Source organism: Myotis brandtii, unplaced genomic scaffold (genome assembly GCF_000412655.1).
Source record: "Myotis brandtii unplaced genomic scaffold, ASM41265v1 scaffold220, whole genome shotgun sequence".
In the NCBI taxonomy this organism is placed as follows: Eukaryota; Metazoa; Chordata; class Mammalia; order Chiroptera; family Vespertilionidae; genus Myotis; species Myotis brandtii.
The window spans coordinates 2,021,234-2,035,065 of record NW_005358250.1 but is presented as its reverse complement, the minus strand read 5'-3'; the positions used below and the strand labels follow the sequence as shown (position 1 = coordinate 2,035,065).

Genomic DNA, 13,832 nt, shown 5'->3' with positions numbered 1-13,832 from the left:
AAGGCAGTGAAAAGGAAATGACATCCAAACATGTCTTCATGTAATTCCAGAATTATGAAAAAGAGAAAATCCTTATATGCTTCCAGTTGTGGGGAAGACGAGAGATTACCTGCAACAAACAAACAAACACACACACAAACAAGAAACAGAATTAGCATTAGACTTTATCCAGAACACAGGACTCCAAAAAAAATTGAAGACGTTCGGGAGCACAGACATGAACTGTGCACAAGAATGTTCTTGCAGGTCGAATTCCCTGTAGAGGCTTGGGGCACAGTGTTTGAGCCTTCCCAGATGCATTGAAAATGGTAGAATTCTGTACTCAGTCAAGTCAATATCAATAAAAACTAAAATGAAACTCAACAATAAAGTCAGTTAAAAATGAAGGCATTTTCAAATCATGCGAGGACTTGGTCCTCTATGATGCCTCCCACACATCTTTTAGAAAAAAAACTAAAATGAAACTTAACAATAAAGTCAGTTAAAAATGAAGGCATTTTCAAATCATGCGAGGACTTGGTCCTCTATGCCTCCCACACACTCTGAAACAGGGACAAGAGCTATATCCAGGGGTGGGATGGGCTGAGGGAGTTGAGATGGATCCAAAGGGGAGTCTGGATATAGGGTCATGCAAGGGGAAGGAAGATGGGGACTGAGATGCGACAGGAACTAGACTAGGGGCTTTGGGTAGGTCCGGGTATTGAAAGGGAGTCAAGAGAACGGATATAGGAATGAGTCTGGGGGCTGGGCCCATTCAAGAGGAAGGGTGTGGGGTCTATGAGAGGAATTGTGGCAGCCCAGGGAGATGGAAAAATGTGTCAGGGATGGAGAATGGATTAATGAGGCTGAAGTAGGCCTGGGGGAGCGAAAGAGGGCAAGGCTGAGGCATGGGTACCCCTCCCCCCTTTTCTGAGGAGTCACCCCTGCAGGAGGCTCTCTTGGCATTGGGAAGGGCCTGCACTGGGAACAGCTGGGTGCCCTGCCTCTTTTCAAGGGCAGCCCCTGGAGATCCCTTTTCTCTTGTGAACCTCGGTGGTCCCGCCTGTACAAAGACTAGACCAAGCGTTCTCACCTGCCCCAAATCCCACAAGTGCAAGGAGGCACAGCGTGCCCCAGCTCCTGGCTTTCCCTTTAAGAACAGGCAACAGGATGTATTGCATGTTCTATACCAACGCTGGTTTCAATCTCGGCTGCACGTTAGAAACCCGGAGGGCTTTGGAAAAAACACTGTGAGGCTGGGGAAGACAGACAGGACTGCCAAGGTCCCTCGGGGCTAGTGATGTCACTGAGAAACTGGTCACAATTCCTCCACTCCCTTTCCCTGAAGAGAGATGTGCTTCACACACTCTCACGTACACACACACACACACACACACACACACACACACACACACCATCCTCTCACAAATGTACATATTCCCAAAGGACACAGATACCTTCAGGCCCCAGTTCCCCCCTCGCCCTCCCAGCCTCACACTCAAATGCACACACAGAATTAAATACAAGAACACAAGCAACCATATTCTCTCTCCAACTCAAGCAAATGATCTCTTCCAAACCCAGGCTTATACACACACACTACATCCCATCTCGCTGTCCCATACAGATTCATGCACACATTTGCTCGGGTAACACACTGTCCCACAAACACATCCCCTCACATAAAATCACAGACAATGGCCCTAACCAGTTTGGTTCGGTGGATGGAGCGTCGGCCTGCGGACTGAGGGGTCCCAGGTTCGATTCCGGTCAAGGGCATGTACCTTGGTTGCGGGCACATCCCCAGTAGGGAGTGTGCAGGAGGCAGCTGATCGATGTTTCTCTCTCATTGATGTTTCTAACTCTCTATTCCTCTCCCTTCCTCTCTGTAAAAAATCAATAAAATATATTTTAAAAAATCACAGACAATGCACAGTCTGTGCACAGTACAGTGCAACAATCACAAACTCACAGTCACAGCAACTTGTATCACAGACAAGCTCACACACAGGCAGTTCGCCATCACAAGCAGGCATATTTACAGTCAAATACAAATCTGCATACATTCATGATTTCCAATCACATGCAAACACAAGAACTTGCAGCCCACAATTACAATCACACAACTAACACCAGCATGGTTCGCACATCCATTCGTACCCACACAACACAATCACCCCACCAGAGACACAATCACAAACATAAGTGTTTACAACCACACATTCAACACACTCTGCCTGACCTTACTATCCCCACGCGTTCGCACAGCCAAGCTCATCCTGGCGCAGGTGGGATAAAATCTGGGCCCCAGAAAGACAGCCCCCATTCCTTTCTCTGCCCCAGGAATGCTGGTCTTGGGGCTCCTGCTGGCTACTCCCAGCTGCCTTGGCCACCATGACGACCTGGCCGAGTGCTTCCAGGACCCTGAGTACGAGTCCATCGTTGTCACAGCCCAGGAGGGCCTCCACACCGCCCCGCTGCCCCGGCGTGTGGTGGTGGTGGGAGCTGGCATGTCCGGCCTGGTGGCAGCCAAGGCCCTGCAAGACGCTGGCCACCAGGTGAGCCGGCTTTGGAGGGGCCTCAGCCCTTTGCCTCTGGGTTTTCTTGCTTGGGTGGGAGAAGATCAAGAAAACAATTGCACGTAACCCACTGGATCTCTTAGCCCTTAGTCATTGTTTCTCAAAACTCCCCTGAGAGTTGGCCTTAACTGCAACCTGTGTTCTCCCGGAAACAAAAGTAGAGAAGGGGTTTGCTAACAGGTAAAGACCAAGAGGCACGCTGTCCCCTGCCACGCGGAACTCTCTGCCTCACTCACATTACTGAGGACCCTCCCGGAGGGCTCCCTATCCCCACGGTTTGGTTATCCTGCACATTCAGGGACCTAGCGCTGGGGATCCAGATTAGAGCCTGTGACTGGGTGGGGGTAGGAGTACAGGGTAGAGAAGGGACAGCCTGGCCCTGGAATGACAGCAGCTTCTCGGGACCCCAGGTTTCCGTCTTGGAAGCCAGCAACCGCATTGGGGGTCGAGTGGTCACAATCAGGAACAAGGAGGAGGGCTGGTACCACGAACTGGGGCCCATGCGAATCCCAAAGTCCCACAGGTAAGTCCTGGGAAAGGGTTGGAGGGAGGATAAGAAGGGGTGATTAGGAGGAGGTAGTGTGGGTCCTGCTGCCATTGAGTTAGAGCCCGTTCAGATTCACTGTCCCGTCGGATCGGATCCTGCAAGTCGGGACTAACACTGGTCTCCCACTTGACAGAGACCAGTCCATATCCTCAGAGCCCAGGGTCACAGAGAAAGTGGAAGATCCTAAACTAATAATAATAATTACCATTAACTCATCAAATTGTATACTTTAAATATAGGCAGCTTCTTACATGTCAGTTATACCGCAGTGAGCTATCAAATGATAACAGCTGCCATTTGTCGAATGCTTACTATGTGCATTATTTCATTATTGCAATTTGATACTTTTATGTTTCCCACTTACAAATCAAGAAACTGGGCTCAGAGATATTAAGTGACTCACCCAAGACTCTCCCAGGAGAAAATGACAAAGATCCTCAAAAGCAGGGGCATGCCTGGCACAAAAGAAGATGCTTTTCAAAACCTAACCCTAAAACTGTACCCAGCTCCTGGAAAAGAACCTGGCCCCTGGTCCTGAGGCTGCCAAGACAAAAAGACCCCTCAGCTGGTGTCCCATATACCTCTAAAAATATGACTTGTTTTTTAAAATATGTTTTTACTGATTTTAGAAAGAAAGGAAGGGCTAGAGAGATGGAAACATCGATCAGCTGCCTCCTGCACCCCCCTACTGGGGATCAAGCCCCAAACCCCCAGCACATGCTCTGCCTGACTGGAAATCAAAACGTGAGGCTGGGAAAAATATGACTTCTTTTTAAAATATAAACGGAACCTGAGATTTCCCTCAAAACACCACCAAAAACTAAAACAAAACCCAAGTGAATTAGCCCAAACTAGAAGTCTTTAGATACGGCCTCGAGCTTACCTGGGAATAGAAAGTGGAATTTCAAATACTGTCTGAAACAACAGGCCTCTGGTTCTATATTTGAATCCTATACACTGATATTTCCTAAACGGCCTTCATTCTGTGATGGGTGAACTCCCTACTCCCCACCTCCCTCAGGGCAAAAACAGAAGGAAATGAACTAATGCCACAGCAAGAAGACACAGGGGTAGAGATGAGGAAGGAGTTAGTCTGAGTTCCCTGGGCACATAAAGAAACTAGTTTTCCCGGAAATGGCTCCTGTTGTGCGGCCAGCAGGAATGCGGTGCCATTGGGATGGGTGTCATGTTGATGTCTGTACTTTCTCCAGGCTGGTTCACACCTATGTCAAGAAGCTGGGCCTGACGCTGAACACATTCATCCATTACAATGACAACGCCTGGTACCTCATCAATGGACAACGCTACCGCATGAGAGAGGTCAAGGCCAACCCAGAGATCCTGGGCTACTCCATGAACCCCACAGAGAAGGGCAAGAATGCTGAGAATCTCTCCCACCAGCCCACTACCAGCGTGCCTCCTGCCTCACCCCTCCCAGGGATGAAGAGCAGGGTGAGGCCTGAAGTCACCACGCAAGTGAGTGGACGGACCCAGTCACCTGACTCTTATCCAATACATGCCTGATTGGTCTGCCTTCTCTCTAACACTCCCTAAGAATGCTACCACCCAACCCTGGTACCCAACCCCATATCCTCTGTCCCTGGGTGGCCCATGGAATTGCTTGATCAGTGGCAATGGAAGGAAAGGGAACCCGTGGTATTGAATCAATCCTGCTAGGTCGCAGTGAATGTCTTCACCTTAAACTTTAGTCTCCACACAACTTTAAACGAAGGGGAGAAACACTCCCTAAGAATGCTACCACCCAACCCTGGTACCCAACCCCATATCCTCTGTCCCTGGGTGGCCCATGGAATTGCTTGATCAGTGGCAATGGAAGGAAAGGGAACCCGTGGTATTGAATCAATCCTGCTAGGTCGCAGTGAATGTCTTCACCTTAAACTTTAGTCTCCACACATCTTTAAACGAAGGGGAGACTTTAGGAGAAAGAGAAGCATTTAGGAGCTCCTGGAAGCATCCTTCCTTGGGTCCTTCCCTCCCCCGTTTTCTCTCCTCCCTCTTCAAAGGGACATCCTGAGAGCCCAGGAATACTGCTTCTGGACAATTAGCTTTAATCTAAAGCTGCTTCCCCTTCCTGCCCTTTTGCAGATGAATCAAAGTCTGAAAAATTTCAACTGCAGCCACCTGATGTCCTCTTCTAACTCCACCAAGGTGAGTGAGGCAAAGGTAGAGACGGAGGGATGGGTGCTCAGCGTAGCTGCCGGAGTTTGTCCCCTGCCTACCAGGACCTCTCTTCCCACTGCCACGCCTTTGCCTCCCTGGAGTCCAGGCCCACCCCTGGCCAGACCCAGGCCCCGCTAAAACCCCTTCCTACACACTGGGCCCTCCATCTGGCGTTTCTACCTCCCCACAGGCTTACCTGGTGAAAGAAGGGATGCTGAACCCGGGAGCAGCCAGGATGATCAGGGATATGATGAATGAGGATGTTGAATTCAAGTCATTCCTAGAGTCCGGGAAATCTGACATCATCTTCTCCAAAAGTGATGAGTAAGACTGATGTAAATCAGAGCTCAAATCTGCCCCCTCCTCCAATCAGAGCAGAGAAAGGGAACTTGGATTATTGAGCAGTTACTATGTGCCAGGCACTGCCCTAAGCACTTCCCAAGCATTATAGCATTTAATCTTATGATCACCTAGAAGGTAGGTACCATTATTCAGAGGCAGTGAGGCTTCTGCGGCCCAGCGAAATTATGAAACAGCCAAGTTGGCACAACTGGGCCAAGGGCTGGAGCCTGAATCCAAACCCAGGTCTGTAGGATTCCTCCTGGGATGCAGAATTGCATGGTGGCTGAATCCAGGGCCTGTCATCGTGGGAAACACCCTTTTCTCTGGGTGTCAGTGTTCCGAACTAGATAATTCAAGGCTAATCCTTCCCTCGCAGAGACTGGTTAAGATGACGTATAAAGTATGTATATGAAGCTAGCTTCTTCCTCTTTCCGACCAGGAACCCTGCTGGAGACGGGGCGACCTGGCCTCATGCCTCCCACCCTCACCCTCCGCTCTCTTCACCTCCACAGCTTTTCCGAGATCACAGGTGGCTTCGACCAGCTCCCCGAAGCCCTGAGTGCCAGCTTGAAGCCTGGCACCATCCATCTGGGCTCCAGGGTGGAGCTGGTAGTGAGGGATGGGCCTGAGGTCCACGTTTCCTACCGGGTGGGCAAGTCCAACTCTGCACTGCACAACCTCACGGCGGATTTTGTCATCATCTCCGCCTCCGCCAGCGCCACAAGCCTCATCACCTTTAGGCCACCACTCTCGCTAGACAAGGTGGACGCGCTGCGCTCGGTGCATTACGTCAGCGCTACCAAGGTGGTCCTGGCCTGTAAGGAGCCCTTCTGGGAGCGGGATGGCATCCACGGCGGGGTCTCCATCACCGACGGGCCGTCGCGCTACATCTACTACCCCAGCCACAGCCTTCCCAGCGGCAAGGGTGTCCTGCTGGCCTCCTACACGCTGGGCGACGATTCCCTCTTCTTCGCGTCCATGAAGCAGGACCAGGTGGTGGATATCGTCCTGGAGGACCTGGCGGCGGTGCACCAGATGCCCAGGGAGGCGCTGCGGCACCTATGCCCCTCCTCTGTGCTCAAGCGCTGGTCTCTGGATCCCCTCGTCAGGGGCGCCTTCGCTGTGTTCACTCCCTACCAATCTAAGGCCTATGTGCCGCGGCTCTCCCAGCCAGAGGGCCGCATCCACTTTGCTGGCGAGCACACCTGCCTGCCCCCTGGCTGGATCGACACTGCCATCCAGTCCGGCCTCCGGGCAGCCAGGAACATCCAGGCTGCCGTGGACCAGGAGGCCAGAGGAGGCAGGCCTTTGCCAACACCCAGAACAGTTTCTGACTTGGAAAGAAGGCCCTGAGGGAACCTGGCAGGTGGGAGGGCGGGGGGAGGCTCAGGAGACAGGTCATCATTAGTCTGCCTGGCCCTCAAGCAGGTCCCCCAAAATGGCAGATAATGAGCCCAGCTGGCGAGTCAGCAAGAAAATCATCCCTTTTTCTTTCTTTCTTTTTAAAAAAAATATATTTTATTGATTTTTTTTACAGAGAGGAAGGGAGAGGGATAGAGAGTTAGAAACATCACTGAGAGAGAAACATCAATCAGCTGCCTCCTGCACACCCCCTACTGGGAATGTGCCCGCAACCAAGGTACATGCCCTTGACCAGAATCGAACCTGGGACCCTTCAGTCCGCAGGCCGACGCTCTATCCACTGAGCCAAGCCGGTCAGGGCCCTCCCTTTTCTGTGTCTCTCCCCTGCCTGCCCTTGAGGAGAAACCGCAGAGTCAGGGTGCAGTAGACCCCCTCATGAGAGGGGGTAAAAACAAGACCCCCCCAGTGGATGCCTGAAACCACAGCTAGTACCAAACCCTCTCTGTGCTATGTCTTTTCCTATATATACACATACTATAAGTTTAATCTATAAATAGGCGCAGTAAGACATTAACAAAAATAACTAAAAATAAAATAGAACAATTATGACAATGTACTGTAAAAAAGTGATGTGAGTGTGGTCTCTATCCGTTCATATCTTCCACCCACACATGTAATGCCTTTTCCATCTCACCCAAGCACTCACCGCACACTGTGCCCAAACCGTTACAGTTTGAGGTGAGACAGCAAAGCTAGAACAAATTTATTTTTCCTTCTACACAATTTTATGTTCTCACCATAGATCTTAGCATATGACTTTTTGTCTGTCTTTATTAAGTCAAGAACTTTCACCTTTTCACTTAAAGGAAGCACTTTACGCCTTCTTGTTGGCATATTTGAATTGCCAGCATTGCGTTGGGGGCCATTATTAAGTAAAATGAGGGTTACTTGAACACAAGCACTGTGATACCATGACAGTCGATCTGGTAATCCAGGTGACTACTAAGTGATTAAAGGGCAGGTAGGGTATACAAGGTGGATACACCGAACAAAGGGATGATTCAGGGGTCAGATGGGACAGAGCAGGATGGAGCCAGATTTCATCACGCTACTCTGAATGGCACCCAATTGAAAAACTTATGGATTGTTTGTTTCCGGAAGTTCCCATTTAATATTTCTTTATCATGGTCGACCACAGGTAACCGGAACCGTGGAAAGTGAAACCCTGGGTAAGGGGGAAGGAGGAGCGACTACTGTATATGAAGGGACAAGGAAACAATCAAGGTTGGAGAATGCTGGAATCAGCCCTTTGCTCAGAGAAAATTATCTCCTTCTGTGTAATAGAAACAAGCAAATGAGAAAGGATTCACACACTCTACTTTCTGTCATCTACAACTAGAAGCTCCTACAGGGACAAATCCAAACCACAGCAACGGGAAACCACATAATGGCCACACATACTCACAGCGCACACAAATCTTTGCATGCCTGAGCCAGGGACCTCACATCTTGGCCCAACATGGAGTCTAGGTGGCGAGATTGAATTCTTTTCTACTCTTTTTGAGCCTGCCAGAGCAGAACCTTGACTTCCCAATGATGCTCTTGGCCCATGGACTTGCCCTTCACCTCCCCATCACCAATCAGAACCCTCCTCCCCACCTCTGCTTGTGCAGTCCACACATCCCCCTGGGAGGATCCAAGCTCATCCTACATGTTCCCTCCCCACTCTGCTCCTCTCTAAAACCTGTCCGTCCTTCCAGGCCCAACCTAAGTTACTCCCCCTCCTCAAGTCCTCCCTTAGCAGCCACATCCAAATCCCAGGGATTTCTCTCTTTGAACCCTGACCCTTCCTCCCTAGAGTTCCAAACATTTGGACTGCGGATCTTCTTGTGCTGTTATATAATCCCTTCCTGATGGTGTATTATCTGTCCAACTACACTAAGAGCCCCCAAGAGCTGGAATCATATCTTGTGTGCCCTTATGCATTTTCCCTAAGTGTATTTGATTCCCTTTAATCTTTCAATTAATTTTTATTATGCATTTATGATGTGTCAGGCATGAGCCTTATTATCCAATTGAATCAAAACTCCACTCTGACCTATGTCTAAAACAAACAAACAAACAAACAAATAAACAAGACAGCCCAGACATCGTGGGCTCAATGGTTGAACATCCACCTAGGAACCCAAGAGGTCATGGTTGGATTCCCTGTCAGGACACATGCCCTGGTTGCAGGCTCAATCCCTAGTAGGGGGAGTGCAGGAGGCAATTGATTGATGATTCTCTCTCCTCATTGATGTTTCTATCTCTCTCTCCCTCTCCATTCCTCTCTGAAATCAATAAAAATATATATTTTTAAAAATGTGTATCTGCAATTTCCCGGCAGAGCACATACCCAGGTTGCAGGTTTGATTCTCAGTCAGGGCGTCCCATGAGGCAGCTGATTAATGTCTCTCTCTCTCTCTCTCTCTCTCTCTCTCTCACCAATAAAGCATATCCTTGGGTGATGATTTTTATAAAAAAAGAAAAACTAAAAGCAGTAGGCAGTTCATGGTGTTTTTGCACACCCCAGCGGACCCGTTCCCAAGCCCAGTACAATTAGGAGGAAGTCACCCAATTCTTAGTTTCTTCTCTGGAAAAGAATGGAATTTGTTTGCAATGTGTAGGCATGACTGGGGGCTGCCCAAGGGACTGATTTCTGTTCCATCTGACTCACACAAGAACAGTGGCATCGTTTGGAGGCTGCTGTGAGCAGTGGCACATGCCATGGCATCTGAAAACTGCAGAGGAACTACAGACCCAGGGGTACTTGGAGGCAAGAGTTGATAGGCAAAGGGATGCAACAGAACATCTAAGGCCCTGAGAAGAAGCAGAGGCGAGACCCTTAGGAAAATTAAGACATTTAAAAGCAGCTGTGTATACACATGAAAAGCTCACAGCTAACATCATACCCAATGACATATTTAAAGCTTTTCCTTTAAGATCAGGGACAAGACAATGTCCCCTTCACCACTCTATTCAACATAGTACTGGAAGTCCTAGCCCAACAATCAGGCACAAAAAATAAATAAAGGCATCCAAATTGAGAAGGAAGAAGTTAATTATCTCTGTTCACAGACAACATGATCTTATATGTAGAAAAATCCTAAAGATTCCGAAAAACAATGGTTAGAAGTAGTAAATAAATTCAGAAAAATTGCAAGATACAAAAATCAAGTGTCTTTCTATACACTTAATAATGAACAATTCAAAAAGGAAATTAAGAAAAAATCCATTTACAATAATATCAATATATATATATTTAGGAATAAACTTAACCATGTGTTAAAAGACTTGTACACTAAAGACTACAAAATATTATTGAAAGAAATTTTAAAGAGATCCCAATTCATGAAAAGGCATCCCATGTCCATGGATTAAAAGACATAATATTGTTAAAATTTGTCAATACTATTGTCAATACTAAAGCAGTCTACAGAGTTGGTATAATACCTATCAAACTCCTAATAATCTCTTTTGCAAAAATAGAAAAATTTATACCAAATTTAGATAGAATTTGAAGGGATCCTGAATAGTGAGAACAATAATAATTTTTTTTAAAGTCAAAGCTCTTATAATTCCTGATTTTAAAACTTCCTACAAAACTACAGTAATCAAAGCAGTATGGTAGAAGCATAAGAATGGGCATCTCTCCCAATAGAATAGAATAGAATAGAATAGAATAGAATAGCCCAGAAATAAACCCCATACATATATAGTCAAATGATTTTCAACAAGAGTACCAAGGCCATTCAGTGGGAAAAGTCTTTCAATAAATGATGTTGGAGATTTCAACACAGTCAGAAACTGATTCAAAAAGCAGATCGAAAAATTCAGAAAGTATATGAAAGATTTAAAAAGGACAATAAAAAGCATGTCTAATGAGACATACATAGACATTGCCTCCCCAAAACTGCAGAATACACATAATTTTCAAACATCCAAGGAGGATTTGCAAAAACCAACCAATACCAATACAAAACCATAAAGCAAGTCCCAAATTTCAAAGGGTTAAAATCACATGGAGTATTTTCTCTTACCACAATACAATTAGTCCACAAATCAATGTTTTAAAATACAACTAGAACAAATTAAATGGAGCAATATTCTGTATTCATACATAGGAAGACTCAATATTGTCAACATGTCGATTCTTCCAAACTTGATCTGTCGATGCAAGGCAATCCCAATAAAAATCCCAGCAAGTTATTTTATGGATATCAACAAACTGATACTAAAGTTTATATGGAGCAGCAAAAGACCCAGAATAGTCACCACAATATTGAAAAAAAACCCCACAAAGTTTGAAGACTGACACTACCCAACTTTAAGACTTACTATAAAACACAGTAATCAAGACAGTGTGGTATTGGTGAGAGAATAGACAAATAGATCAATAGAACATAGTAGAGAACCCCAAAATAGTCCCACGTAAATATAGTCAACTGATCTTTGACAAAGGAACAAAGGCAATACCACTGTACTGCAAAGATAGTCTTTGCAACAAATGGTGCTGAAAAAAAACCCTGCACATCCCCACATTAAAAAAAATTTAGACACAGACCTTACTCCCTTTGCAAAAATTAACTAAAAATGGATCACAGAACTATAAAACTCCTAGATAATAACACACGAGAAAATTTAGATGGCCTTGGGTATGTGTTCAACTTTTTAGATCCAACACCAAAGACACAATCTGATAAGCTGGACTTCATAAAAATTAAAAACTTCTGCCCTGCAAACGACAATGTCAAGAATGGGAAGACAAGCCACACACTGGGAGAAAACATTTGCAAAAGACACATCTGATAAAGGATTATTATCCAAAATATACAAAGAACTGTTAAAATTCAACATTAAGAAAACAAACAAATAGCTATAATAATCAAATCAAATATTATGGTGGAAATAAAAAAAATACAGAAACTGTGGGGTCAGCTGTCTTCTTCTGAGTACACTGGAGAACCTGGTTTTTTAAAAAAAAGTATGACAAGCTTAGAACTCTAAATTCTCAGTTGAATAAATGGGTAGGAAGTTAGAAAACACGACTTCCCAGAGGAAATCCCTTATTTTGTGTAGCACAAAGTCTGGATTTCTGGAAACCAAACTCGGAGCCTGTTCCTGTGGTTAACCAAATTACATACAAATTGAATTCATACCCTGGCTTATCATATAATTAAAGTTACAGAGTTGATAGAGAAAGACTTGGAATTTGAGAATTGTGATAGAAATTTGAGAATTGTAAACATGTACAAGAGGGTATGAAATAAACCCCTCAAAAATTAAGATATCTACCACCTTAGTAAAATTTCTTCCTTCCATTAGTCTCTAACACATTAAAATATCCCCTCTAAGGTGCACATTGGCACATCCCCTCCAAGTAAAAGATAGTTGTTGCATCTGGCATCTCTAGTCACAATGAAAGAAGCACATCTTTGGGTTCTGGAGGCAAAATACGTTGGAGGCGATGTATTTCTCAGTAGGCTGCTATTTACTCAGTAAGGCATAAGGCTGCCACAGGGGGGCAGTAGTGGGCCTTGGAAACTTCCTTGGCTTCAAACTGATATGGATGACCTTGAGTCAATTTTCTCATTTACATATAATGATAATCAAAAAACCTTCTTCATAAGATTATGGTAACTAGCCCTGGCTGGTGTGGCTCGGGTGGTTGAGTGTTGTCCTGTGCACGGAAAGGTCTCCGGTTCGATTCCCAGTAAGGGCACATACCAGCGATGTCCTGTTGTTCGATTCCTGGTCAGGATGTTTCTCTCTCACATCGATGTTGCTTTCTGTCTACCTCCTTCTCCCTTTCTCTCTCTCTCAAATCAATAAAAACATATTTATTAAAAATATTATGCTGATTATAAAATGAGCTAACATGTGGTCAGGCTCTTTAAAGGACACATCCTCAGATGTTGTCTGCATCACTTTGCAATTTGATGGCAGTCCAATGACAATATTTTCATCAGCCCAGAAAGCAGAACTTACCCCATTAGGATTGGCAACAATTTGTTTTCTGTTGAGTTGTAGCATAGAGACAGAGTGCATATAAAGCATTAATTCAGAGTTTTAATAATAATAATAATAATAATGCCATACCCTTCCTCTAGAACTCGAGTCAGAAATCTAATACTGGCAAAGTGGCCACTTCCCCTGCAAACTGACACCCAGTGGAGCCTGAGATCTGCAAAGCTTCTACCTGCTGCTGTCTGTGGCTCGGCTTTGCATCCAGTAAACCACTGGGTGAGATGTGCACTAACTTTCCCTGAGCTCCCAAACTCTGGAAGGATGCGTTAGGGTTATTCTGAGCTCCCCCCACTCCACTTCTGAGAGGCGGGTGCTAGCTCTCTTCCCTGTCAGGACATGTCACATTTAGAACACCAGAGGGCGGCCACTCCCCACAAATTGCGGTGCTTGGGAACAAAGCAGCTAGTAGACTTAAGGTGAAACGGGCACAGCCTCCTAGGCCTCCTCTTCTCCCTTCTCCTCCTCAGCTTGCACCACCCATCAGAATGGCACAGTGCAAAGGTCCATGGCTTTAGGGCCAGAGAGACCTGTGCCTGACACCCAATTTGACCACTTACTTCCTATGTCCGTGGCTAAGTGATCTCACCTCTCCACGCCACGGTTTGCTCATCTGGAAAAATAGGAGACAAAAATAGCACCTACCTCATAGGATTTCTGGAATAAGTGAGATGATGTGGGCAAGTGGCCATTGTCCAAATGTTAGTTATCCTTAGGCATCATAATAGTTCATCTGATTTGATTCTCACCTGAGTCCTGGCAGGCAGAGTAGGTAAACA

General features: G+C 46.0%; 1 protein-coding gene across 1 annotated transcript; it reads left to right on the top strand.

Moving 5' to 3' along the window:
- The first annotated feature begins 1,900 nt into the window (after nt 1-1,900).
- Nucleotides 1,901-7,110, top strand: LOC102250318 (L-amino-acid oxidase). The gene is made up of 6 exons (XM_014539508.1): nt 1,901-2,537; nt 2,969-3,081; nt 4,317-4,581; nt 5,212-5,274; nt 5,321-5,610; nt 6,141-7,110. The coding sequence occupies exons 1-6, from the start codon at nt 2,325-2,327 to the stop codon at nt 6,979-6,981; spliced, it is 1,785 nt and encodes a 594-aa protein (XP_014394994.1). The 5' UTR covers nt 1,901-2,324; the 3' UTR covers nt 6,982-7,110.
- The last annotated feature ends 6,722 nt before the right edge of the window (nt 7,111-13,832 follow it).